Source organism: Phycodurus eques, chromosome 21, assembly GCF_024500275.1.
Source record: "Phycodurus eques isolate BA_2022a chromosome 21, UOR_Pequ_1.1, whole genome shotgun sequence".
Lineage (NCBI taxonomy): Eukaryota > Metazoa > Chordata > Actinopteri > Syngnathiformes > Syngnathidae > Phycodurus > Phycodurus eques.
The window spans coordinates 2,774,017-2,801,432 of NC_084545.1; the positions used below are offsets into that span (position 1 = coordinate 2,774,017).

Genomic DNA, 27,416 nt, shown 5'->3' on the forward strand with positions numbered 1-27,416 from the left:
AGGGTCTGCCGTCCACACGCACATGCGCAGAATGGGTCCCTCGTTTAACCCCCCCCAAAAAACCGTTGGGCCCCTACGTCATCATGCGCATGCTCAGAACAGTTCCATTTAGCTGTTGTATTTCCGGCTTGCTGTTTCCAGCCGAAACCATGGCAGGAGTGAAAGCGTCTCCGTTTTACGGAGGTACGTTCGCTCTTTTAACTCCTCATTTTCATTTTCAACCCTTCTTCTGTGCCTCTTTCCGTCTTGCGCTCGGAAAGCACCTCTTGTTGAAAATGATGCCAATGGGGATGCTAGCTTCTTTTAGCCGGCGGTGATGCTTCCTATCAGTCATGAGGTTTGCCAGCAGGATGTAGAAGCTGTCGGTTAATATTGTAACACGCACACACAAAACGTCAGATTATTTTATGTATCTGTCTTATTCCTCAACGCAGTTATTGCTGCCCTTATGAGTTCGGCGGTACTCGCCTTTGTAGAGGATCTCGACGACACGTAAGTGCTATATTTAAACCTTGTGAGACATTATTTTTTTTTTTGTATGATGTTAAACATAAAAGGTTATTGTAATCATGGACTTGTTTCTTTGGCTTTTCATACAGTACATTTTCAATTTGAATATGATCTCACTGACTGCTCAATGAAGTATAAAGTTCATTTCTTGTTTTCAGCATGTATTATAAGGGGTCTGCGTTTCTGTTTTGTAGATTTAAAGAGACAAGAGTGAATAACATCTGGCTGGTTGATGTAAGTTTGAGCGCACACACACACACACACACACAAACACACACAAACAGACGCACACGCTTAACCAACTGCATGCCAGGCCGGATGCCGCCGGGCTCATCCCTCACGGAAGTAGCGGCATGCGTGGTGAAAACAGGCAGCGGGGCTGAATGGAGGGTTGCATTGTGTTTGTGATCACGTCAATGACAAGCCATGCATGGAGGGCAAAGCCAGGCGGCCTTATATTACAGTTGGAGTCGCTTTTGGGCCTGCAGAGTTGACGAAAACGAGCCCAACCCGATGAGGACTATCGAGCTTTGTGATGAAGCAATCTTAAAATACGCACAACAACACTCATGCGGCATTGATGGAATCCTGCAATCCGTTCATCCGATTATATCTTGTGTTATTGCTTTCTACACAACATTGTGGGAGACAGGACTGAAATGATAAATCGAATAATTCCATCACAAACAAAGTAGTAGCAAATCTCTGCTTGGAAGCATCGCAGGGGTCATTTTTGTTATTATTATTTTTTTATACACGGACAAAGTTTTCTGACGACGCACACACCACTCATTGTAGAAATAAGTTGGTGCGATGGCAGCGAGCTCAGAGGAAAGACTGGGATCACTCACACTTAAAAAAAGAAGATAACAAAGGGCAATTTGTCTACAGTAAAGAAGAACTAACGTACTACAATCGCCAACACGAGGTGCGATGTTAGCTAATTTAATAAAACCTAACAAAGATAGAAAGTATTGTAATGGCCTTAGTGGTCAAGGAGAGACACAGCCACTGGGGCACTTTCAATCACTTGGTAACACACAAATGGTAAGAAAATAAATATGTAATAAACATTCTTCCATGGTCACAACTGACGCCCAGGCACTCTGACACGCAGATTCGCTATTGGTTTTAGCCAGTTAACAGCCAGCCGCTAACCTGAGCTAACAGCCAACTGCGCTTTCATTCGCTGACGCCCACGTCACTCACCAGGCCAGGTTAGGCCTCTGGTACGCCTCTGATAAAAAGGTGGAAAGATGGCAAATTCTCGGCTCGACCCCGTGCCCCATCGGCCCCTCGTACACAGCGAGAATGTCCGTTTTACTCGACAATGGCGTACTACACTCAGAATTCGTGTTTTTGGAATGAACAGTTGATTACGTGAAAACAATCGCCATTACGTGGAACACCAAAAAATCTCTGAAAATGTTGTAATATGCATGCCGGTTCAGCTTTTACTTTAAATGGCCACTCAGGTTCCAGATCTTCGTCCGTTTTAAGTCCATCCAGTCCCTGTACCACTTATCTGTACTAAGGTCATGGTCTGAAATCAAAACCTCAATGATCGAAAAAGGTGTTATAACTTCTGTCAATACCTCACATTCAGTTCTATGCGCCGTGGTGCGGCTACTGTAAAAAATTGGAGCCGGTGTGGCACGACGTGGGCGCCGAGCTGAAGCTCTCTGGGTCGCCGGTCCGCGTCGGCAAGATGGACGCCACTGCTTACTCGGGTGAGTCGCTGTCATTTACTGTTGTTTATTTGGTGAAGTAAATGTACGCATCTTCTGATTGGATGACTTTTTGGTCTCCCTTTTTGGTAGGAATGTCGTCAGAGTTTGGTGTGCGCGGTTACCCCACGATAAAACTGTAAGTGTGTCTGAGGTAATCAAGAATGCTATTAATTTTGAATCATGTATTGGGAAGAGGGTTAATGGTCACATTTGTACATTTTCCTTTTGTTGATTGACTCTTATACTGATCTAAAAACTTTAAGGGTTATATTAACAAGGTTAAAGAAATAACACTATTTTGAGTGATGTAAAAGTTAAGATCAGATCAGAGGGTTTCATCAACCAACCTGTCAGAGCAAGAACCCTATTGATATTGTCGTCATATGTAATTACAGTCATTCGCTCCATGAACTGTCATCTTTTCTCACAATCAAGACAAACATTTTCTAATAACTACTGCGATACATACGCTGTATATACCAAATATATTAAACGTACTCTGTCCAAGTCTCAGATGCATTAACTTGTCCGACATCCTGCGTATTAGCATTTCTCTCCCTCATAATCGGCGTGACAAGCTGAGAGTCAGCCCCTAATTTTTTATCTTCTTCTCAAAAGCTGTGCTGATCTCAAATCCAAAGCGATGCAACGTCGCCATCTACTGGGATCTGTTAGTCATTCCAATGGTTTACAAACCTGAATTTCACAGGCAAGCTCGGCGAGACCCTCTTCCACACCTAAGCGCTGAGAAACATACTTGACGAATATATACGTCGGTGGCGATAAACAGTTGGGAGTCCAGTTAATGAACTTTACCGTCCATGGCAGTGAATGAGTTAATGATTTCCAAAATTGGGTGACATGGTACGCTTTAAATTTAAACCAGCACTGTTTTTTCCCCCTCCTCACCGAGCTTTTTCATTTGCATGAAATTTCCCTGCACCTGGTGTGTCTTTCATCAAGTTTGTTCTCAGATCCTCTCAAGTCTTTTCCTCTGGAGGCTTGGTCTGCAGAGATGTGGCCTTTCGGATGGAACACACTGTGGTGGTGCTGTTGTTGCTGTTGTTGCTGTTGCTTCCCTGAGGCGAAATCAAGACAAATCTAGCTCACAGCATGTTACCTAAATTCTATTGACGCGACACCTCCAGTTGCTTTTAATCATACGTGACAATTTTCACATGAAATTAGCTTTTGCAGCTTGATATAGTCATGAATAATTCATGCGTAAAAGGCATTTTTCTTATTTAAAGTGACCACGGTAGGGGTTTCATCGAGCTCATTTTGGAAACTACAATACATACAGAGCAGGCGTGTGATGAAACTTGCATCAGAGGAGCTTCTCCCCACCCCCACCGACCACCCGTTTTAAACCTTCACCCCCACACCCCCTGAGACCATTAAGCCTTGTGGGCTGATGCAACCTCAGCCACATTCCGCGCCACTGTGCTCTTTTTAGTCCAGGTGCCAGCACTCCAGTTGGTGCATGTAGAAAAGTCTGAATAATAACCCAATATAAAAAAAAATCCATCCATCCATTTTCTTTACCGCTTATCCTCACACGGGTCGCGGGCTGCTGGAGCCTATCCGAGCTATTTTCGGGCAAGAGGCGGGGTACACCCTGAACCGGCCGCCAGCCAATCGCAGGGGCACATAGAAACAAACTAAAGTTTCCAATTAACTTACCATGCATGGTTTTGGGATGTGGGAGGAAATCGGAGTGCCCGGAGAAAACCCACCCAGGAACGGGGAGAACATCCAAACTCCACACAGGCGGGGCCGGGATTTGAACTGTGAGGCAGAGGTGCTAACCAGTTGCCCAACCGTCCCGGCGATAGCAAAACAAACCAAGAGAATCCAGTCAAAGATGCATTTAAAAAATAATAATCATTTGAAATCTTTGTGTAAAGCTTTCTCCAATTTTGGTTACAAATATATAGCAGTATTTTAGAGAAAATATATTCACTCAAGGCGGCACGGTGGACGACTGGTTAGAGCGTCAGCCTCACAGTCTGAGGACCCGGGTTCAATCCCCGGCCCCGCCTGTGTGGAGTTTGCATGTTCTCCCCGTGCCTGCGTGGGTTTTCTCCTCCCACATCCCAAAAACATGTATGAATTGGAGACTCTAAATTGCCCGTAGGTGTGAATGTGAGTGCGAATGGTTGTTTGTTTGTATGTGCCCTGCGATTGGCTGGCAACCGGTTCAGGGCGTACCCCGCCTCCTGCCCGACGACAGCTGGGATAGGCTCCAGCACGCCCGCGACCCTAGTGAGGAGAAGCGGCTCAGAAAATGGATGGATGGATATTCACTCAAACTAATTTTACACATGTATCCATCCACTACGCTCTAACCAGTCGGCCACCGTGCCGCTTTTACACATGTATAAGGGATTAATAAAAAAGTCAAATATTTTTGCTGAATTACAATAATTTATTATTTAAGGATCAATAGATTTGTCATTTACAATATATTGTGGGTGCATTGCAAGCAAATTCTGAAACTAAAAACTTGATCAACATCAAATAGGCTACCTTTTGGGTCCAATCAGGTTCAGATGAGAAACATTTTTTTTTTTTTAATGCATCTTGCTCCACAATATGTGATGTTTTCCGAACTAAATTGTGGAATTGTGTCTATCTTCACAGATTGAAGGGTGATCTGGCCTATAATTACAAGGGTCCAAGGACAAAAGACGACATCGTAGAATTTGCCAATAGGGTGGCAGGGTGAGCGCCGCTGATGCTTTGCCGATATCGGCGTATGGAATGCCTTAATCACTACCCGCATCTCCACGGGAACACTTTGTCGCACTTGATAGTGTGGGTCAGCCATATTTGCTACACGTCGCACTGATTTCCACAGATTCTGTTTTTCACTCAGCTCCAATTTAAGTTGGGTTTAAGTGTTTACAAATTTACCGCAGGGTGGCGCCACAACCGCACAATGCCAACTGCCTCACCGGCCACAACATTAGGTACACTTGGTGCCCTCCAATACATTCAAATGTGTTTTGACGTTTTAACCGTAATAACCAACCACAATATTAGCAACGACACTGATTATGATGCAGTTACTACTACTAGTATTTAAGGCAACATTTTTGATACAGCTTTTGTCTTTGATCTCATTAGCTTGTGCTGCATTCACACGCAATTTCTCCAGGAATTGCACTTTCTAGTACCTAATGTATGGGCACCTGTTCCCCATTTATTTAAATGATGAATACCTCGATCCCCTCTCTGCAGGCCGGCAGTTCGAGCCCTCCCCAGCAAACAGATGTTTGAGCACATGATGAAGCGACACGACGTCCTGTTTGTGTACGTCGGCGGGGAGTCGCCCCTCAAAGTAAGCGTGCGTCACGTGAATGTCTCTTTTGGATACAAGAAAGCTGAAAATGGCTTTTTTTTGTATTGTCTTGGCAGGAGAAATACAACGACGTCGCCACCGAGCTCATCGTCTTAACGTATTTCTTCTCGGCCTCGGAGGACGTCCTGCCAGAGGTAACAAATAAGCAAAAGATGGTTTTAACTGGGCGGCACGGTGGCCGACTGGTTAGGTTTCTCCCTGTGCCTGCGTGGGTTTTCTCCGGGCACTCCGGTTTCCTCCCATATCCCAAAAAACATGCATTAATTGGAGACTCTAAATTGCCCATAGGCATGACTGTGAGTGCGAATGGTTGTTTGTTTCTATGTGCCCTGCGATTGGCTGGCAAGCAGTTCAGGGTGTACCCCGCCTCCTGCCCGATGACAGCTGGGATAGGCTCCAGCACGCCCGCGACCCTAGTGAGGAGAAGCGGCTCAGAAAATGGATGGATGGTTTTAACTGGTAGTTTTCTTGCTTTTCCCTCAAGCTGTGATCCATCATTTTATATTTGTATTGATAGTCAGCATATGGTCGCTTGAAAATATGCCTTTAAGTGATATTTCATCAGCCGTGTGGTGTGAAAAATATATCATCCTGCCCAGTGAAGCTTAAAATCTGTTAAATGTGCTCAGCATGGTTATTTGTCACCCCGCTGACAAAATGCAAACCTCAGGTTTGCTATCCTGTTTAACATTTGCCACATGTAAACTCGCTTTTAAAGCAGCCATATTTGTGTTTTTCAGTCTGTAACCTTGCCGGAGCTGCCTGCGATTATCGTGTTCAAAGATGGCGCCTACTTCACGTATGACGGTGAGTTCTGCTCGCCGAACGATGTCGTGGGCTGTTCTGTCAACCCCCCGCCGCTCATGCAACCGCGCTCCTCTTTGATCTTTCCGCTACCGTGCGGCAAGGCCCCAAGCCGTGTCACAGCAGTTTTCTCCCCAGGCGTACCCGCGTAGCAGGCCGCCGTGGGCGTTGGAGACCGCAGAGCTTGTAGCGTACACGCCGTCGAGTCGTAAATTACATGTGATGCGGGAGAGGAATAGGATTTCAAGGTTCCCGGTGCCCAGTTTTGAAGTTCCACACCGCAACAGAATCATTTCAACACATTACTTTAATGGTCGCTTGTACTCTCCGGCCGCTTTGGGTTGTCGCTGCCAGGCGGGATTGTAGAGTGTCAGTGCCAGTGTCCATCTCTGCCTCTGTGTGTCGGATTCTTGCACCACGATCAGGCTCATAAAACAGCCTTATAACAATAACACGACTCATCTTGCTAATAATACTGTTAATGGCTTCGGTCCAATAATGATCTGGAATTGAGGCCAGTTTCACTGTGATTAAAAAAAAAAAAAAACATTTTTTTTTTTTATGGCACCGGAAGGTCCTCCTCTCTGGATGTGAACTTTCAACTTGTAAATTTTTTAGATCAATAGCAATGTGCTTGCTTAAAATATTGTTTTTCCTCAGTCATCCAGGTCTTGATGAATCGCAAAGGTTGAATCGAGCCAACTGGGCTCTTCTTGTTTGCTGAATTTGTTGTTGGTATTTTTGTATTCTATAAATGTTCAAAAATGACTTGGGCAATTATTCTATTAGTCTAACGATATCTGAGTAAAATGGGCCACTGTTATTTAGATTCCTGCCGCAGACTATTGGGGCCAGAGTTGGTTGCACCCAGGTTTGCTCTGGTTGCTGGCAAGCTTCTGTTTTGTCATGATACAGCTACTGTAAAAGCATATATCAGGCTTCTTCAGTCCCATCAAAACCATTGAAGAAGGATTCATGGTCCTTAAACAGAAATTGATTTTCCCAAAAAGTTACAACAAAGTTAGAAGCACACAAAATAAAGGGATACCTGTATAACTAGGGTGTTTTGTCCAGACTGTATCTGTATCACCACCTACACTTAATCTATGTGTACATTTTGATTCCCCCCGCAGCCCGTCTAGACAGCAGATTTAGTGGGGCCAGCGCTAGCTGCACCCTGGTCCGCCCTGTTTTGCTGGCAAACAGTCACACGCTTGAAGCTATATATACACATATAGATATAGCAACTGTAGGACATCTTCTTTCACACCAAACCCATCCAAGCAGGCCTTCATGGATATTGAACAGAAAAGTCCTTTCCCAAAAGTTTGAGGCGTACAGTTGTCCAAGAAATTCAGTGGAAATAAGAGTTATAGCAGAAGTTTCTCTTCTGTTTGTATTGCCAAGTACGCCTTTTCTGCGTAATAGAGGCAGTTTTAGATTTCTCCCGCAGCAGATTCGTGTGGCCGGAGTTGTTGGAAAGCAGTCACGCTTTACTCTTCTATATAGCGACTATAAAAGCGTTGTTTGTTGAGCCAAAGGTTAAGTTGAACAAATTCCTCCCGGTTACCAACATTCTATGCCTTATACACAACACACGCTTTCTCTTCTATATGGACTGCATTTTTGCCGTACTGAGGCTGACAATTCCTAGAAAACGCAACCCAGATCTCCTCATCCCCCCGCTTAGATCCAAGGCACTGCTGTCGTTCTTGTGACTGTGAAGAGACGAGACACGGCGTCTAAATCCAGCGCCTCATTTTACGCAAATCATTCAACGGCGCCTCGTTGTTTAGGTTCTACAGCTTTAGCGCACGTCACGAGCCACATCACCCCCCCCTTGAAGGCCACTGTTCAAATAAGAGTACAACACTGAGGCTCATGCATATTTAATTTCCCACAATCCTTCATGCTACACGGAAGCCGTTGCTTGGGAGGTTTTGATCAGCTGCCGGACGACGACGCGTCGGAAGGGTGTAATGAGCGAGGAGGTCGGCCTCGGCGCTATGCGGCGGAAGCCGCTTCGGCGTCGGGCCGTCCTAGTTAACGCGCGGCTTAAAGTCTCTCCGCTAATCTCTCTCCCGTTTGACTGCGGCGTTCCTCCTATGGGAGCGTACGAAACGCAGCCAGCTGTGAGGCGGAATTAGTTTGCATACATTTACGGCGGGCACTTAAGCGACAGACGGGCCGCCTAACGCGCCATGACAGCGACGACAAGCCGCCGTGCCTCTGAAGATGATAACAATAACACGCCGGATCTTAGTCGGCATAGATGACGAAGATCGGCATTGAAAGGACTGCGATTGGTCAAAAGTATTTATAACATATGTAAAAACGTTCTTTTTTTTTTGTCATCGAGCTATAATGCAAAATACTAAAAAAAGGCAATGTTTCAACATCTGTTGTAGAAAATACACCCACCACTGAAAGACTAAAAAAGTACATGAGGATTTTGTGCCACACATTAAAATTGAGTTCAGACTTAGAAATGTTTTCATTTAGAGAAAGTTGATGTGACGTCCAATGAAATGCAATTATCTCCAAATGTTTTCAAAAATATTGTCCTTCGTTTTTTTCTCAATTATTTTCTTTAAAAATGTGTAACATATTTTTAATCTAGATATATTTCATAAAAAAAGTCTTTCTTTTTCCCCCCTCATGAATTGATTTGTTTTATTTCAAAAATAATAATTTTTTTATTTATTCCAAATTGAAGTGCATTTATTTAGTATTTTTTTAAGAGCGATATTGGTGGCATATATTAAATTGAATAAATAATTGATTAAATGTAGCACTAAATAATAATTATTTCGATACAATATTAAATCTAAATTTAAAAATGTATGTGTGTGTGTGTGTGTGTGTGTGTGTATATATATATATATATATATACACAAATTTTTAGAAACCTAATTTTACTGAGTAATTTTCCTAGAGTAGTAAAATTAAGCTTAGTGTTCATACAATAAATAAACCAAAATTCTATTCTCAGTAAACAGCTTAACAACACTTGGATCACAGCTTTGAATATTTATCAAGGGTAACTTGACATTTTGACTCCGTGTAGCCTCTGCCGAGTTTGGATCCGTGGCAGTCGGTCTCTAGGGTCTTGTGTTCCATTAACCATCCTCCTTGAATATGTCAAGGCTCCCCATTCCACCTCTGTCTGCTCTTGACATTGGATCATCGTGTGGGTATTTTTTATTGATTGATTTATTTTTTAATTCCTGAGCCCTTCCGAGTGAACTCTGGCGGGCCGTACGGAGCGGGTTGAGAACGCCGTCGCCTGGGATGAAAGTGGCTGTAATATGTTACAAGGTGAAGCAGATGCAGTGAAGGCGGGAGGTGGGAAGGAATGGATGGGCGGAGCGTGGTTTCGTGGAGGCCTCCGGCTCGCCCTCGTTTCTGGGGGAAGGAAGAGCGTCTGCCCATAAAAGCAGAACATCTGTGGAAAGAATGCACTGGAGTTGACTCAGCAGCTTTCTCACACGAACTCGCCATTAATATCCACACCAATAATGACCTTGCACTGTCAAAATGAAGCTTTTCAAGCATCGTGTTCACTATTAGGCCCTTTGGCGCGGGTCCCTGCCTTGCTTAAAAAAGCGTGTCAGTCATTGCCGAGCTTGTAATTACTCTCACAGTGGCCGTAAGGTCGTGATAACGTATTATCGTGTCGTAATGAGCTCCCCGTCGCCTTTTGACGTGGATAATGAGCATCCTGTGAGCGCTTTTTAGACGCTTTTATACTATTTTTATCCACGGGAGAGCGATCGACTCCACATGTGGCTGCCAGATGTGCGAGTGGCAACATGCGGTGTGTACACACGCAACCCTCTATTCCACCCCGCGTTCCTTGTTTTCCATAGTGCCCCTGTGTTGCAATACACACCTACACCTCCCTTGAAATGCGTTTCAAGCAGAAACAGGAGCAGTAGTCTTGGGAAAAACAACAAAAGTGTCACGCCACATTGATTGCAAGATTAAAAATGACACTAACTACATGGATACGAGTATTTGGACACCGACAGGAAGTGGAAAGTGAAGACAATGTGCCGTTGTCCCCAGGCCCCACCCAACTCCGGCCCCCTTCTGTCGTTGCAACAGCTTCCTCAATTCTGGGAAGACTTTCAACAAGATTTTAGAGCGTCATAGGCACCCAACGGTCCTTGTTCTTTCATAACAAAGTTGTTCAAGCACGCCTTTATGGAACTTAATTTTATGCACTATGTAATACAAAAGGCTAAACAGGTTTGATACCACCTCTGATATAACACATTTGCTTAAATTCCCATTAAGTATGTTGTTGTTGTTATTTGAAGACACTGATCTTGTTAAAGATTTCTTCAAATAATGATCAAAAATGATTTAACAAAATAGGAAACAACACTTTTAAATTCTGTAAATCTGTTTCCACAACATTCCTTGGAAATCACAATGTGCCAACAGTGGTGATCTGTTTTTAGAAAAGAATTGCGGGCTACTCGTGGTCCTTGGGGCACCATGTTGGTGACCTCTGCACTTGCAGAGGCGTGTCGCCGTAGTTTGTCCATACAGGTGTGTCAGTGTGGATCCTTCATAAGTCAACTATTTGGTTTTCCCAAAATTTTAAATCCTTGTTATCCTTCAAAAGGAACCTAAATATTTCAAGTTCTGCTGCAAACAATAAGCAAACACCTTCTTAAAAGGAACAACATCTTATGTAAGTGACTTTGTGGCTTGCATACATCTACTGAATTCTGAAAATGTCTGAGTGAGTTGTTCTGAATTTTGCAGAACTGTGGTGTCAAAATTTGCTGAATAAGGTTTCTCCACCGGCTTCCGGACTTCTCTCTCCAGAACACTGTAAATTTGTTGACTTGATGGGGGTTTTGTGTCTGGCAATGTGTGATGTCTCCAGAAGTGAGATAACAATGTATGCTTTTATTGTCTTTTTATGCGGGCTTGCATGTGGTTTGCGGTTTGCACTTAAAATTTTTTTTTTGTATTTTATTTTATTTTTTGTTTCCGACTTGGGTTTAACAAATAGCTTTGCCCCTAGTCGTCATTGTAACATACTCACCATAATATAGAGCCCATACATCTTAACGAGGCCTTGACAAAAGTGTTAAAGTCTTTAGCTCTGGCTTGCTTGAACCTGCAGATACCCTCACAGTGTGTACCTGTATCGTCACGTAACGTCGTCACCATTCTGCCCTAAAACCACTTACAGCAGAGTTGAGCTGACCTCGCAGTGCATTACTAGACAAGGTTGTGTTTGTGCATCCGTGTTGCAGAGTACGCGGACGGCAGCCTGACCACTTGGGTGAATAGGGAACGCTTCCAAGGGTACCTGCAGATCGATGGCTTCACGCTGTACGAGCTCGGAGAAACAGGTACTCTACATGAACCCGTTTTTCCTCCCCCACTTCAAATTATTTCCAATCATCACAGCCTCAGAGGTACCCAGCAGTTGGGTCGTTTAAGGACATTCACTCCTCCAAATCCGTAGCACATTGCTCTACTTTGCAGACGCTCCCTCCCACAGGAAGGCTCGAGCTTAGTGCAAGCAGCAGTTTAAAGTGAGGCTGCGCGCCGTGTAATATTAGATCCAGCAGCATTTCAGTCTTTAATGCGCACCTTCCTGTGACGGGGGTTTTGATTTAGCCGCTTCTCTCTCCCCCCTGCACCTAACAAGCTATTCCGCCACGCCGGAATGCTTTTTAATTAGACCGTTGCCGATTAAAGACAGAGGCTTTGAAATTGTCTGAAAGATATCGGAGGAGTGTGACGCTCCATTAAAGTATGTTAGGTCTTGTGTTGAAAGTGTTGGGAGTGGAAGTGTGTCGCCGACGGAATAAAATTTTCCGATAGGTGGCCCCTCGTCAGACATGCAACGGAACTCGTGCTGACACAAAGCGTGGCGGCGTTCCCGTCTAAGTGGCCGTGTACCCGCCGCTCGGCAGGCGGTCCGTCCGTGCCCGTTTGAATCCGTTAGAGGCGAGGACTGTGACGCAGGCTGGGATTTGTTTGCCCACTGGCAACCTCTTGGGAATATTTATTCGAAAAAAATAGTTGGGTCTCACATATTCTGTATGACTTTGCATCAGTATTGGATTGTACGTGCCTCCACTAGTCTGAACACGGTATTCTGATTAATATTGTGTTTGTGGCATAAGAATTAAGCATATTAATTCATCAACTTTCATCCATCTCTGGGGGCCGCCATGTTGTGCAATATCGCCCTCTGCATTTGGCCTATAATAATGTCACAACCCAACTTGCTAAAATTTTGTTATCACAACATACATGGGGAGTCCGCTAAACTGCTTTGGTCAAGTGCTGTTTATAATAAACAGTTTATTTCTTTACATTCTGTTTTATTTGATTTATTTTTGTTTGTATTTTAGAGGAGAAAAAACAGGCAGCACTTTAGGACAAATACAGCTTTACATTTACATCATGATTTTCAGAACAAACAGCTGTTTTCGCACTTGATTTTGTCCAACTACAGCACAGTTTATGCGATATGTTTTGGTCAATGCCTCTACGAAAACAACCCGTTTTGCGCCGCTGCTAAAATGGCTCATTTACCAATAAAACTGGCAGCGCTAAAAGTTACCATTAGGGGGCACTCCCGTCACAAGAGGCTGATTGATGGAGTGGCCAGCAGAGGCAAAGATGATGTTTTCTCAAGGATTTATCCTGGTTATGTTGAAGTTTTGCAGCGCTATTGTAATCAATCTATGCATTTTCACCCAAATCCAGCTAAATGTTTGCAAATAAGAATGAGGCTCACTTGAGCATCTTGTCTCACTCGCCGTTTTCTTCTCACCTGCTCCCTGTGATTGCTGTTTGTAATCTAGCAGCCCACCCCCTTGTCTGCCCCTTTAGGCAAACTGGTGGCGATTGCAATCATCGACGAGAAGGACCCCACAGAGGAGAGTGGCAGGTACCGAACCACCTTTAAGTGCACGGCTGTCCAATCAAGATAAGACTGCCCGCCGCGCGTGTTTGCCACCAATTTCAGGTCAAGTTTGCTCACAATGGTTTGTTTTCCTCCAGATTAAAAGCGTTGATTCAGAGGGTTGCCAAGGACTACAGAGAGCACTTTAACAGGTATGACATCCCATTTGTTGGTTTCTTCAAAGACGGCGTGGCTATTTTTCATTGTGCTTCATTTAAAGAGGTAATGATGGAGTATAGTAGGTCCCAAATATTGCTGCTCTTTTTGCTGTCGCTCGAAAGCTTTTCAAAGGAGACGTATTACAGATTCCTCCCTTACAATTTAATAGAATGTCTGTGACTTGCTTTCCCCCCCTAACACTTTTAGACACTTTAGACTTTTTTTCCCCCCTTGCCTGGCTCAAATTAGCCTGTTATGAGGGGGTGGTCCTTTCTCATCCAAATAAGCCACCCCCTCATCCCGCATCCCTCTTCTGCCGGGCCAATGCTACCAAGATAACCAGGGGCGGAGCGACTTGTTGAGTCTTAAAACTGCGTGTGCAAAGTAGCGGTGTTGACTGTATTTTCACTTGAGGTGGTGGCACTTGGAAACCAAGGCGGCGAATTGCAATTGTCAATTAATGTAGTCTTTCCATGTGCTCTGGCAGTCTCTGTCCCCTCTGGTGGTGACGCACCAGGTAATAAGCAGAGAAACTGTGGCGGTGACTTTGTCTGTTTGCCCCCACTGTTACATCACAGTGGTGCTCGCTTAAAGACACAAAATCCAACTGTTTGTATACATGCAGTTAAATAGTCATTTTTCTCCATAATATGCAACCTTTAAAGATCACATTGAACCAAACATGTTTTCAGTTCAAAATAATGACGGTGTGCTGCCAGTAGTCATGTATGTTTGGAATAAAGACGTAACAAAAGCTGAGCCCTTTCCGAGTTATTGCTTGTGGGCTCTTACCTTAAATATCACTGCTCCTGTAGGTTCCCGATTGCATACCCCCCCCGTCCCCGCCGCCGCCCTCCTCCTTAAAGGCCTGTGAGATTCAATTTTAAAAGCCTTCACCTCGAGAACCACTGAGCCGATCTGATAATAAACACGCCTTCAGTGGGTTTCCCGGTTTATGGATTTATTTCCTCAGGGAAGGAAAAGTTGAAGTAAGCGGCCAGAATCCTCCTCCAGTGGTGATCATCCACCAGGAAAGGTTGGGCTCGGTTTGCTAAACTTGGACCTTAAATAAAAAAGAGAAGAAAAAGTAATTTAACATCTTGTATCTGCATATGTCCCCGAGTCCCTTAAGACATACAGATTGAGACTTTTTATTAGCTTTGTTCCCACGCCGCCCCGCACTTGTCAGCGAAATTATCAATAAGACAGAGTGATGTTTTCTATTGTGTTCGCTGGATTTATGACACGCTCCCGTCTCCTCATAATCTCGTCATTGACATGCGCGCCGCCGCCATTATGTGACGCCTGGAGGGTAAAATGAATAGCAAGAGCGCACCTAATCAGTCATTCCCCCGGACTCCTGCTGGTACCATCTTACCTGGACTACCCACAATGCACTCTGCTGTCACAATGAGATCCAAATTGAATTCCTCACCCTGCTGCCGTTGTGACGCTTTATTCCTGAAAACAGTCAGTGGCTTTTTCCCAGCCGGATCATGCGAATGGAGGAGAAGTTTGTTTGCATTCCGCCTGGACAGGAAGTTTACTTTTGTGTGTGTGTGTCTCTGTGTTTTGTGTACATAAACTTAAGCCGCACTTAATTAATGTGGCCTTGTGTCCACAGAGACTTCCAGTTTGGCCACATGGACGGGAATGACTACATCAACAGCCTCATCATGGGGTGAGCGGCTAAAGTCTGCCTCCTCCTTCGCTCCCCCCGCCTCCTTGTCTTGCTCACTCCCTCACATCCTGTGCTACTAGCTTGCGTGCGGCTAATCTGCCGGTGTGCGATGGCGGCAGTAAAACATACGACGGGTTTTACGTATGAGGATTAGTGGCGTATATAGCAACACGTATAGCGTAATGGCTTGTCAAAGAGGTGCGCGTGCCAGTTGCTTGGTCATGCTCGCAAAAAGACCCACTTTTAATTAGACGGATGGCGTGGGTGTGCGTCAGTGTGCCTGATCTAATAATGCGTCTTAATGTAATCTAGTATATGAGTAGGGCATCTGTTTCATGCTTCCTGGAAAACATCTGATGCAGTTTAATAAACAGTCACGCTGGAAATCTGTTGGATAAAAGGATGCGATTGGGCTTCCCGCGCTCGGTTTTCCAAGGTTTTCCCAGTGTTTGGATGTGGCAGCGCAGGATTAATTGCCCTCCTTTGAGGGATGAAATCCCGGCCCTGTCGATGTCCACTAATCCCGCCCCTCAGGAGGCCCGGCGAAATAAATCTGATGGCTTTTTATCCCGCTTTCTGTCATCACGGCGATTACTGCGTCCTGGCAGCAGCCTGTCTGGCATCAGGCTGCCACTGCCTTCACCCTGCGGCACGCACGCACGCACACACATCGAGGACATTACTTAGGCTTACATTCATTTCCTGCACTAACCCTAAAGTAAACCACTCCTTGCTTAACTCCACCCCCCCTTACCCTGACCTCTTGCTTCTTATCCCTCAAAACCCTGAAATTCATGTCATGCACATCGGGAAGCCATATACACACAATGCATTACTGACTGACACACAACACTAAAACATCTTGACTGAAAGCGCAACCGTTTATTAAAAAAAAACAAAAAACTTCTAAAGTACTTATTATGCGGACAAAATAAGTATTGGCTGTGTTTTTAAATTATTCAGTCGCTTTTCAAGTCATTAAGCTGACTGTCTCCTGGCACCAGTGCCATAATTAGCATTTATATGAGATTGGAATTGATCTTAATATACACAACCACAACATTAGGTTCCCCTGCACAGTAATGAGAAAGTAATACAAGACCCATATTGAATAATTATTATTATTTTTTTGCTTTTATGAAGATGATAATGCTTGTAAAGTTGGTAACCCTCAAGTCGAACTAAATCTGTGGTTCCCAATAAGTGAGAGATCACATGTGCCATGGGAAATGAAAACAATTTTAATCAATTGGTCTCAAAATTATTTATTCACGATAAATAAGGTATCTTTGTTTATCTATCTATGCCACACAGATCAATTAAGAGCTCATCCATTAGATGGCAGAAGGGACAATTAACCTGTGTTTCCACCTGTTTCCTTTCATTCTACAGAATTTTAGCTGTGTGTTCAACTAAACAAGTCCAGATTTCAAAGTGATTACCTAAATTTGTGAGTTTGAGTTTAATGCAGCATATGAAAATCTGTGTGTAATTTGAGACGAGATCATCAACATCATAATTTCAGGTTATATACTTTGTGACATTTTTGTTTGGTTCACGATAAAATTGTGAAAAAGGTTAGAAAACATTGAGTTAAGAAATGTTACCTGAACATTGGATACAGGTGGATGTTAGGTCTTATCCCTCTAAAATGATAGTTTTCCTCAGGTAACAAAGTTATTCCTTTTCCATTACAATGTGTGATTCTGACAGTTTAGGCCATAAGACTGTTCATTGCTCTCCCCTCTGAGTGAGGTGAAGAGGCTAATCCATATTTATTTTAAATGGCCGCCATCTGGAATAGGCAGCACATCAGGTGGGATGCACATTTGTGCCGTGTGTGTGTGTGTGTCTGTGCGTGACTGCGAAGCTCAGCTGGTCAGCACGGCGAAGGGCCTTGATGACTCCGGTGCGTCGCGGGCAGTGATAGATATGCGCGGCTGCGTGTGCACTTTTGTCACCCGGTTAGAGTAACACTGCGGGGATGCGAAATGGCAGCGGCATGATGGAGTGCGAGCGCGGCCCGGTTAGCTAGGGCGCACAATCCGAGCTGAGGCGGCAGTGTGCTGGGGTTGGGGGGGGAAAAAAGAAGAGGGATTGCTTGTTTGCATGACCTTGTTATCTGACTGAGTTGTGTAATTCCTTTGCTGATTTGTGCAAAGCAGGGGGCAGTTTCAGTGTTCACCGGCTGTCTGTACACTACGTATGCTGTCTGCATCTTAAACCTCCATTTCCACTAAGCAGCAGAGGTCATTCCAGTTCACCACCGTTGGAAGAGTAAATCCTGATGTGTCTTGTCATGTAGTAAACAGCGTGACATCATAGCGCGACGTCGCATTGTAAGGCTTCTTCGACACTGTACGAGCAAAGATGAAAAATGTAAGCGTCGCGCGACAGACAGCAAGCAGTGTCAGAAACATAGAGAAATGATCTCACAAGTGCGCCTGCCTCGAGATAAAGTCTCTGACAGCGAGCCAACCAATAGGAAGACGGCATGAAATTAAGTCAACAGCCACTATCAGCAGTAGGAAAAGAGCTGGAGAAAAAAAACACTCAAATGGAGGTGCACTATATGTGTGTGTGTATATGTATGTGTATATATATATATATATATATATATATATATATATATATATATATATATATAAACACACATAGACAATGGATGGATGGATGTATATGTAGTGCATGTCCTAGTCGACATTTGGGTGAGAAAAGCGGGGTACAGCCTGGACTGATCGCCATTCAATCCCATGGGTGCATACTAGGGGTGGGTAAAAATACCCTAATGTCCTCACAGTTGCTGACGCATTTTTCAGCTGTTTATTGAACGGCGGGAGAACGGTAAAAAGCACAAAGACCAGCACACTTACGCAAGAGCTTGCGCCTCACCAGGCCCCGCCTCTTAAAGGTGCATGCTTTGTAGACAGACACTGCATATAGTAATTTCTATTCATATTATGCTTACAATTTTTTTTTCGTGTTCAAATATTAGGGATGTTCGATACCACTTTTTTTTTTTTTCCAGAGCGATACCAATACGGGTATTCACTCTTCAATACTCACAGATGCCGATTACCGATTCCACTAGTACTTTTGATGCATAACATCTCAAACCGCTGCAGTGACGGCAAACTACTAGCGAAGAGGACTTAATGTCAGGTTTGTTTTGCCTTAAGTGTCGGTGGCTGGTATCGTCAGCCTTCATTAGTACCTTGAAATAAGGTTGGTATCAGCCCGATTCCGATACCTGGTGTCAGTACTTGCCCATCCGTGTCAAATATGTTAACAATGTATTCAAAAAGTGTGTTTTAAATCATTTGGATGTGTTTAAAGCGAATGGGAGGGGTAGAACTATATTAAATTATTGTTATTTTTTTTCCTATGATGGTTAAATCACGTTTTTTCGTGGGTCTGTTCTTTTAGTGGATGCACATGTGTTCCCCTGGCCTGCCTGCTATAATTGAAAATGCTTTTTGGGCTGACTAACATAAAGCCTACAAGCCTTTGCGTTTTGCATGCAAACTGTTTGCAGAAAACTGAGGAAATTCCAAGCCTGGGTCCCATCTGCTTTTTGCCGCCTCCTTCCTTACACACAAGGAATTCTTGTTTTGAACGCGTTCCCTTGGGAAAAGTACAAAGGCTTTGTCGATCATGCCATTGTGCTCTTCCGTGTGGCAATTTGTTACCACAGAAGCCACAATTTGTTCCCGCTTTGATGCCGGCGATCCGCGGTGCTGAGAGGATTAAAAAAAAAAAGAGCTATGTTTCCTCTTTTGTTTTCAGTGAGGTGACGGTGCCCTCCATTATCATCCTCAACACGGCCAATGAGCAGTACTTCCTGCCGAGCCAGCCGACCGAGACCGTGGAGCAGCTGGTCCAGTTCATCAGCGGCGTTCTGAACGGTTCTGTGCCGGTACGAAATTACCGTCCTCACACTTGACCGTGTTTTATGCATTCAGCTCACCTCCTGCAAAGTATTAAGGTCCCGAGCACCAGGAAAGTTAGGGGAAAAGAATAAAAATAAAATCACCGCCCGACCCCAATTTCAACAATCGCCAGGAAATTGGGTGCACGTGTCTAGGAGAGGATTCATGAGAGTCATTTCAAAGCCATTTCAGGTGAATTCCATGGCTCGCTCTGATTTTTATTGTTATTTTTGAAATTACATGTAGGCAGGATTTATGGAGTGATTTTTTAAAATATAAACTAAGACCAAGAGCTTATTTTTCGACTAAATTAGACAGCGTGACGTGATAATGGGCGGCACGGTGGACGACTGGTTAGAGCGCCAGCCTCACAGTTCTGAGGACCCGGTTTCAATCCCCGGCCTCGCCTGTGTGGACTTTGCATGTTCTCCCTGTGCCTGGGTGGGTTTTCTCCGGGCACTCCGGTTTCCTCCCACATCCCAAAAACATGCATTAATTGGAGACTCTAAATTGCCCGTAGGTGTGAATGTGAGTGCGAATGGTTGTTTGTTTCTATGTGCCCTGCGATTGGCTGGCAAGCAGTTCAGGGTGTACCCCGCCTCCTGGCCGATGACAGCTGGGATAGGCTCCAGCACGCCCGCGACCCTAGTGAGGAGAAGCGGCTCAGAAAATGGATGGATGGATGGATGGATGGATAAACTAAGACCAAGAGCTTATTTTTCGACTAAATTAGACAGCGTGACGTGATAATAGGCGGCACGGTGGGCGACTGGTTAGAGCGTCAGCCTCACAGTTCTGAGGACCCGGGTTCAATCCCCGGCCTCGCCTGTGTGGAGTTTGCATGTTCTCCCTGTGCCTGCGTGGGTTTTCTCCGGGCACTCCGGTTTCCTCCCACATCCCAAAACCATGCATTAATTGGAGACTCTAAATTGCCCGTAGGTGTGACTGTGAGTGCGACTGGTTGTTTGTTTGTATGTGCCCTGCGATTGGCTGGCAACCAGTTCAGGGTGTACCCCGCCTCCTGCCCGATGACAGCTGGGATAGGCTCCAGTACGCCCGCGACCCTAGTGAGGAGAAGTGGCTCAGAAGATGGATGGATAATTTTTCAAATGAGCCCCAATTGGAAGCAGGTATCCTAGGCAGATGAGTGATTCTAAATTGCAAAGCTTTTTTTTTTTTTTTTTTTGCCTACACCAAACAATGATGACAGAGAATGGTGTCAAAGTCGGATCATTTTGAGGATTTGCCATGAAAAAACAGATGCGGGGTTTGAATTTCGCACCACTAGTCTTATTAATCAAACATGTTGCCTCGCAATTCTAATAACATTCACCCAATGAGGTATTTGTTGCAATCTCCTTTTGCGTGTTTAGATTTCATGTCACCATCCCTCCTGAACAGATTATCGCCAAATAATGCTTTTGGTCCAAATCAGTGAGATTAATACAGGACTCTGAATTGTAATCCGCACGGCGTTCAGGAGAGGCTGCGCGTCCGTCAACTGTGTGCTAGCGGCACATACCAAACCGCAGAAGCTAAACAGGCGCAAAGAGGCCCTCTCCTCTTTTTTAAATTTATTTATTTATTTATTTTTTTCTTTCTCCCCTCCTGAAAAGCGCCTCGCTATTTTTTGCCTTGCATATAAAAAAAACCTACATCCTGGCGCATAAACAGTAGAATGTGGTAAAAACTGAAAAAAGAGGTGAAAAAGAGGTTTTTTACTTGTCAACTGATATTCAATCATCAGACACTTTATTAGGTACACCTGATCATCTATTGGCACCAGTTTTGATTGACACTGTTAGTTATTGATTTAACATGTTTATTATTGCGATGGTAGTTCGCAGTAAATTAAGTTTTTATGAAATGATTGTTTCATCAATTATAAATACACTATAAATATTTTAAAATAAGCATGAATTATTTTATTTAAAAACTATTACATATTTTATGCACACATTTTATAGATTTTACATATATATATTTTTTCATCCACAAATGACCTGGCCCAACTCTAAAAATCAAATGTGGCCCTTGAGCACAAACGTTTGTAACCTCTTTGTAAAGGCAGAATTTCCTGTATCAGCGTGTACCTAATGTAGTGGCTGGCGAGCGCACATGCAGATACCTCGTGCGGGAGTCGAAATAAATCCCCTTTGCTCAGTCAGCTGTAAAGAGGATGAAAGGCGTGAGCGAGCGTCTGTGTGCGAGCGGGCCGGCGGCGCAGTTAGCTGCGTCTGAAGCGCCAGAGGACGCAGCTGACAGGCGGCGGCGCCTCATTTGTGGGTTATTTTATGACAGATATGAAGTGTTTTTATTTTTTTTTATTTTTTTAATTTTAATTTTTTAAATATTTTATTCTAACTGCCGGTGTCTCTGTTGCTAGCCAGGATTTGATGCGGCAACACAGGGACAGCAACATGCATATAAACAAATCTGACTGCCTGGTTCGCCAAAGTTGTCGGAGCGCACTATAATTGGCCCATCCGCTCACGCTAGCCACTGCCTGGGAGGTGCGTACGCCATGATTGAGCCCAAGTGCAACTTTAAGGGCTTTTGGCACGCACTTTAACATCAACACATGTTCTGCGAGGTGTCCTTTCTAAAAGCGCCCATAATTGCAGATTGCCGGAGTTGTCAAATGGGACAAATGGCCGATGGCAAACAGCATGAATGTGAAATCAGCATATAAAAAATTTCCTGCGCCACTTCATTAAAATGTCGTGTCTTCCCTTCCCCGCAGGCGCACGGAGGTGACGGCTTCATCCAAAGGATCAAGCGTGTAGTGTTTGACGCCAGATCCACCATTATGGTAAGCTCCTATAAGACATTTTTGTCAATTAAAGTAGATTAACGAATGGAGAGTTCATCTTTCTGCTGTAATGTTGCCGCAACTTCAGTGCACACTCGCACAAAAGTTTAGCTGCTAGCTAGTTGAGCATCCATAGCAAAAATCAGAGAAGAATGTCTCAGCCAAACAAGTATTACACGACCACGGTTGAAAAGTTAGCACTCACTTGTTACAACAGAATAAGGCCGACTCGCTTATTAGCCACACTGAACCTTTAAAGAAGTATTCGATTAATGCTCTGATGTTTGCAAACTGGCTGATTTATGACTGCCCTCATTCCTTTCTGTCTTGTCTAGTCAAGGTGAAGGCCCACTCATTCATTAGCCACAACCTTTAAAGAAATGTTAGATGAAGCCTCGCATGTTTCTTCTGCAGCCCGTTTAGGCAGCAAATAAGATGATTTAAGACTCTTCTAATTTCTGCCTGTCACACCTATTCCAGAAGAAAACTTACTCACTTATTAGCCACAGGGAACCTTCAAAGACTTATTGGAAACTTGCTCTGACCCTTTTTGTGCAGCCCGTTTAGGCAGCAAACAAGCTGATTTAGGACTCCCTCGTTATGTACAACACTTTGTTTCAGCTGCAGTGCTCTGTAAATAAAGTTGTTTTTGTTCCTTGTCTCGCCTAGTCGAAAATAATACACACTCACTTATTACTCACAGGGAAGTATTAGACAAATACTCAAGTTTCTTCTGCAGCCCTTTGGGCACCAAACTAGCTGATTTAAGACTCCTGTTTCTTTGTACACAGTGTTTATGTCTCAATATGCATCACTGCAGTTTAACCATCAAAGAATAGATTTCTGCCCCCCTTTTTTAGCCTTAAGTATCACTTCCATGTCAATGTTTCTAATAAACCATGTTTACCCATCTTATTTTGCATGTTTAAAATATCTTTTAACGCAATGTAGCCTTTTGTTTGCCTCTTATCTTGCATAAATGTCTAAATGCTGCATTCAATATAGCCCATTACCAACTTCTGCACTGAGCATCACCCTACAGCCATAACAATACATATAAGAAATGTAAATCAAACACCGTATTAGCAGTAAGCCTCGATTATCAATTTCTTTTTTTTCTTTTTTTTTATGCTCTTTAAGTACCTCGGTAAATGGCAGCACCCGCACTCCCCCCCATTAAACACATAATGACGCGCCACGTATTTGTAAAGGGTACTTGTATTGTTACTTTCTCACGTGGCACTTGAGTAGTTTTAGACTGTCGCAATTGAGCAAAGAGTCTCCGGGATGCCGCATCGACCGCGTTGTCCTCGCCGCGCATCTCAATGCAAAGCAGGCGCGAGGGTGAGCGGTGACACAAGTAGAACAAATGCTCCCCGGTGTGTGTGTGGGTGTGGCGTGCGTGCGCACATTCCCTCTGGGAGACAAATGACGTTTGCAGGGCGGGAATGTGCAAGGCAAGCAGTAAACAGGCTGAGGTAGGGGAGAAGGAGAACATGGAAATGATGGAGGAGGCTTTTCCTCAGGGTCTGTGCTTCTTTTGGGACTAATAGTGTTTACTATGCCACGGCCGTGAGCGGAGCGCTTGAACATCTGGCTCAGCCGTACTTCGAAGCTCATAAGAATTGCTCCAGGCAAAAATTGCGATACAACTACTGAAATTGTGATGTCACCCAAAATGGTGGAAAGCAATGTGACATTTTTGGATGGGTTTTATTCATCTCTCCTTCACTGCACGTCATCCCAGCTGTAGATAAGCAACTCGCTGATGCACTTTTCAGCCGTTTATTGAACGCAGAAAGAACAGGAAAACACAAACAGGGCCCACGCTGCTGTCTGCCACAGCTCATGTCCGGACTCTCACGTGCAGACTCGCCGCCGTCATGCCCCGCCTCTTAAAGGCACATGCATGAACACCGACACCACAATACATGCAGTATTTTACATGCATACATTTTATACTCGCAATCTTGTGTGCGTGTTACATGTTTACAATGTGTTTAAAAATAATTTTTGCAATGGGTTTGCTTGAGTTTAAATTTGTTTAAATCATTTGGGAGGGGTAAAACTATTAAATGTTTTATATGGTGTCTTTGTATTGCAGATTTTCACCCATTGCGGGTGGGTCTGGAACATATCCCTCGCAATAAAAAGGGCTTCACAGGAAAAACATTTTTTTTCGACCAATTAAATGTAATTGGAAAATTTCCCACAGCTCACCTGATAAGGAAAAGCTAAACGTCACACCTGTTGATCTCTCACGGCACACCAATGCACCACAGCACACTGCTTGGGAATCACAACGTGAGCGTAGCGTCGCCATCCCTGTCACATCTGGCAGTTGGGGTCTGTTGCTCTTCTCGTGGAGGGAGCGAGAGCATATGTCACTCTTGTCAGCCGGGCCGTGATTTAAGATTCCTATCCTTCCTTCTTTCCTTCCTTCCCGTCTAGCGTGTTCCACATTAGGACCCACTAACCTATTAGCCGCAGGGAGCTCTTAAAGAAGAATTGGATAAATGCTCTCATGCTTACTAGTGCTGCTTCTTGGAGTATGCTGAGGATGCGGTCTGCCACCAAAGGGCTGCGGATTTGGCTCTCCTTGATGGGCTTAGGTTTTTCCACAGTAGCCAGAGAAAATTCTTCTCTCAGGGTACCAGCCGTGCGAGGATGCAGTTATTGACGCATCATCCACCTCAATTTCCACTGGTTTCCATTGTACTGTCGCTTTAATCACTTTAATTGCAATACAGTAATTACTTGAAAATGGCAATGCATGTGGTTAGTGGGGCTACAGAACACGTGATTCCTTTTTTATGGTTTACGTCTTCCTATGCAGTCCGTTTAGGACTACCAGGGCCTGAATTACTTACTAAATGTGCCCTCTGTTGGTGAAAGCCTTTAATCGTGTCCTGTCACTGCTTCGAGACAAAACCGCTACAAAGAAAACCTCCCTTTATCAGGTTTTCACACGTTACATTTTCCAGCTTAGGAAACTTGTCTCCGTCCACATCACTTTCCACAAGTATGCATTCCCCGTTTTACTTTACGTATCTGCAGCCCGTTTAGTTTGCCGACGAGCTGATATAAGACTCATTTTGTTCCTTCCCATCTGGCCTCATCCATAATAAGGCCCACTCACTTATTTGCCAAGGAGGCTTGAAAGAAGCATTGCATAAATGCTCTCATGCTTCTTCTGCAACCCATTTAGGCAGCAGCCTCAATTGTGTCCTCTGTCTGCACTGTCATTCCTTCAAATTCTACAGACTCCGCATCATATCTTTCTTTACAAGAACATTGGCATGATGAATGTAACTCTCTCCTCTCTTACCCTGCCCCCCTACCCAACCGACCCCGCCCGACCGTCCTTTCCTTTTCCACCCATCAGTCAGTGTTCCGCAGCTCGCCTGTCTTGGGCTGCTTCCTGTTCGGCCTGCCGCTGGGCGTAATCAGCCTCATGTGCTACGGCATCTGCACGGCCGAGACGGACGACGGCTCGGACGACTTCGACGCAATCAAGCGGGAGGGTCTGGCCGACGAGGAGGAGGATGAAGAAGAGGAGGAAGACGAGGAAGAAGAAGAGCGAGAGGAGGAGGAGGAGGAGGATCGACGGTTGGAGGGCCCTGAGGACGAGTTAGCGGGAGAGAAGGATCCGGAAGGGAAGAAAATGGATTAACACACACAGGGCTGTATGATGGATGGGTGGCTTGATGGGTGGATGAATGGATGTGACGTGGAACTCCCATGCATCAATGACGCATCTCGTGTTGCTGATCTTTGCTTTTCCATCTCACTCGCCCGCTTCGAAGCTTGTCTTACCACAGACTCTCTGTACCGTATTTCAGGGTCTTTATTTAAGATGGCCTTTTTTTTTTTTTTTTTCCCCCCCACTGTTGTGTGAAAACGGGACCCCAGATGCAGGCGTGTTGTGCAACCTCGTTAGCTAGTTGTTGTTTAACGCCCGAACCGTTTCTTTCTTTCCCCCGTCCCCGCTTAGCCTCCAGTAGAACACAAGCAGGGTGAACGGTTGCCTTCATACAAAAAATGTCCGTCAACCATCCGAACACTTGAAGTGCCCTAGACGGAAACGCTGCCATAAATTGCAAAATGTACACTTTTAGTTTTGTTTGTCATTGTTGTTGTAGTTATAAGTTTCGGGGCGCTACATGACGTCTGCACAGCGCGATGCGCTTCAACGGTTCCACGTGTACACGTCATATCCTGCGTCACGACATCTGCTCTTAAAGCGTTGCGTTTCCCAGCTGGAACGGTTACCATCAGAACTCTGTTATTTGGCTGATGCAGCTCAATCGGCGAGATGTTTAGATTCAGACGTGCATCCTGCAGGTTTACTTCCATACCCCCGCGGGTCACTTTAGTAACTCAAATCAAAGGGTTGTGGAACTCCACTATGGACAGAAGCATTGGAACAACCCCGAAATGATTCTTATTTAAGTGCGTCCCACTACTTTAGTGTGTATTTGTGTAAGCTAAAATAAAAACGGGTGTCCAATTACACTATGGACAAAAACATTGGGATAACTCCCAATTGTCACAAGCCTTTTGTCCATGTATTTGTTGTTGTTCTTGTTGCGACCTTTGGCTTGTCCATCAGAAAGTTGACTAAAATCAAAAGGGGCATGCGCCTGCACTCTGGGCAAATGTCTTGGGACTGCTATAGAAACGTTTCCCCAGACTTTTCTCCATGTACTGTATGTGTGTCGACAATGCTAAGGACAAAAGTATTGGGACGACCCTTAACTGACTGCTATAGAAGTATGTTCCAAAACGTTTGTCGATGTGTCTGAGTTGGCTAAAATCAAAGGGATGTGCGACTACCCTATGGCCAAAAGGGACAAATTGACATAATATATAGAAGTGTGTCCCAACACTTTGTGTCCGTGCAGTGTATGCACGCTGTGGACAGATGTATTGGGACAACCTCTAAATGATTATTGTGTATAGTGTCCCAGACGTTTGTCCAGGTAGTGTGCTGGTGTAAAACATACATCTTAATGTTTTTTTTTGTTTTTTTTTTCCCTCCTCCATGCATGACCAAAGTCTTTCATTTGGGTTTGTTTTTCCCACTACAAAAATCATGCACAGCATTTGGGGATACATGCTTTTTATAGGACATTTTGAAGCCTTTTTAAGAGAGAACATTTAGCTTTTTTTTTTTTTTTTGGGGGGTTTCCAGTGATGCTCTAATACTGACTGGGAAAAAAAAAACTCTGCATTCACAGGTTACGTTTTAAACACTTCCTCTTCGTTTAAGATGAGCACAAAGATCAGTTGAAAAAGGTCTTTCCCCCACTGCAACTTTATCAAAGTTTTCAATTATTTCGAATGTTTGTGCCACGTAAAGGTTCCGTGCACTGGTAGAGGGGGAAAAACAAAAACAAAAATCTGTGGCCTCGGTTTGCCTTCTGGTCTTTGTAGTTAACTTCACGTTGGACTGAAATAAAGAGTTCCCATTCTTCTTGT

General features: G+C 44.4%; 1 protein-coding gene across 1 annotated transcript; it reads left to right on the forward strand.

Moving 5' to 3' along the window:
* The first annotated feature begins 68 nt into the window (after positions 1-68).
* On the forward strand, positions 69-27,416 carry tmx3b (thioredoxin related transmembrane protein 3b). Its single transcript, XM_061666050.1, has 16 exons — positions 69-183; positions 435-492; positions 705-744; positions 2,117-2,240; positions 2,331-2,376; positions 4,884-4,964; positions 5,484-5,583; positions 5,661-5,738; positions 6,345-6,411; positions 11,685-11,783; positions 13,282-13,339; positions 13,453-13,506; positions 15,138-15,194; positions 18,981-19,110; positions 21,867-21,935; positions 25,321-27,416. The coding sequence occupies exons 1-16, from the start codon at positions 84-86 to the stop codon at positions 25,606-25,608; spliced, it is 1,449 nt and encodes a 482-aa protein (XP_061522034.1). The 5' UTR covers positions 69-83; the 3' UTR covers positions 25,609-27,416.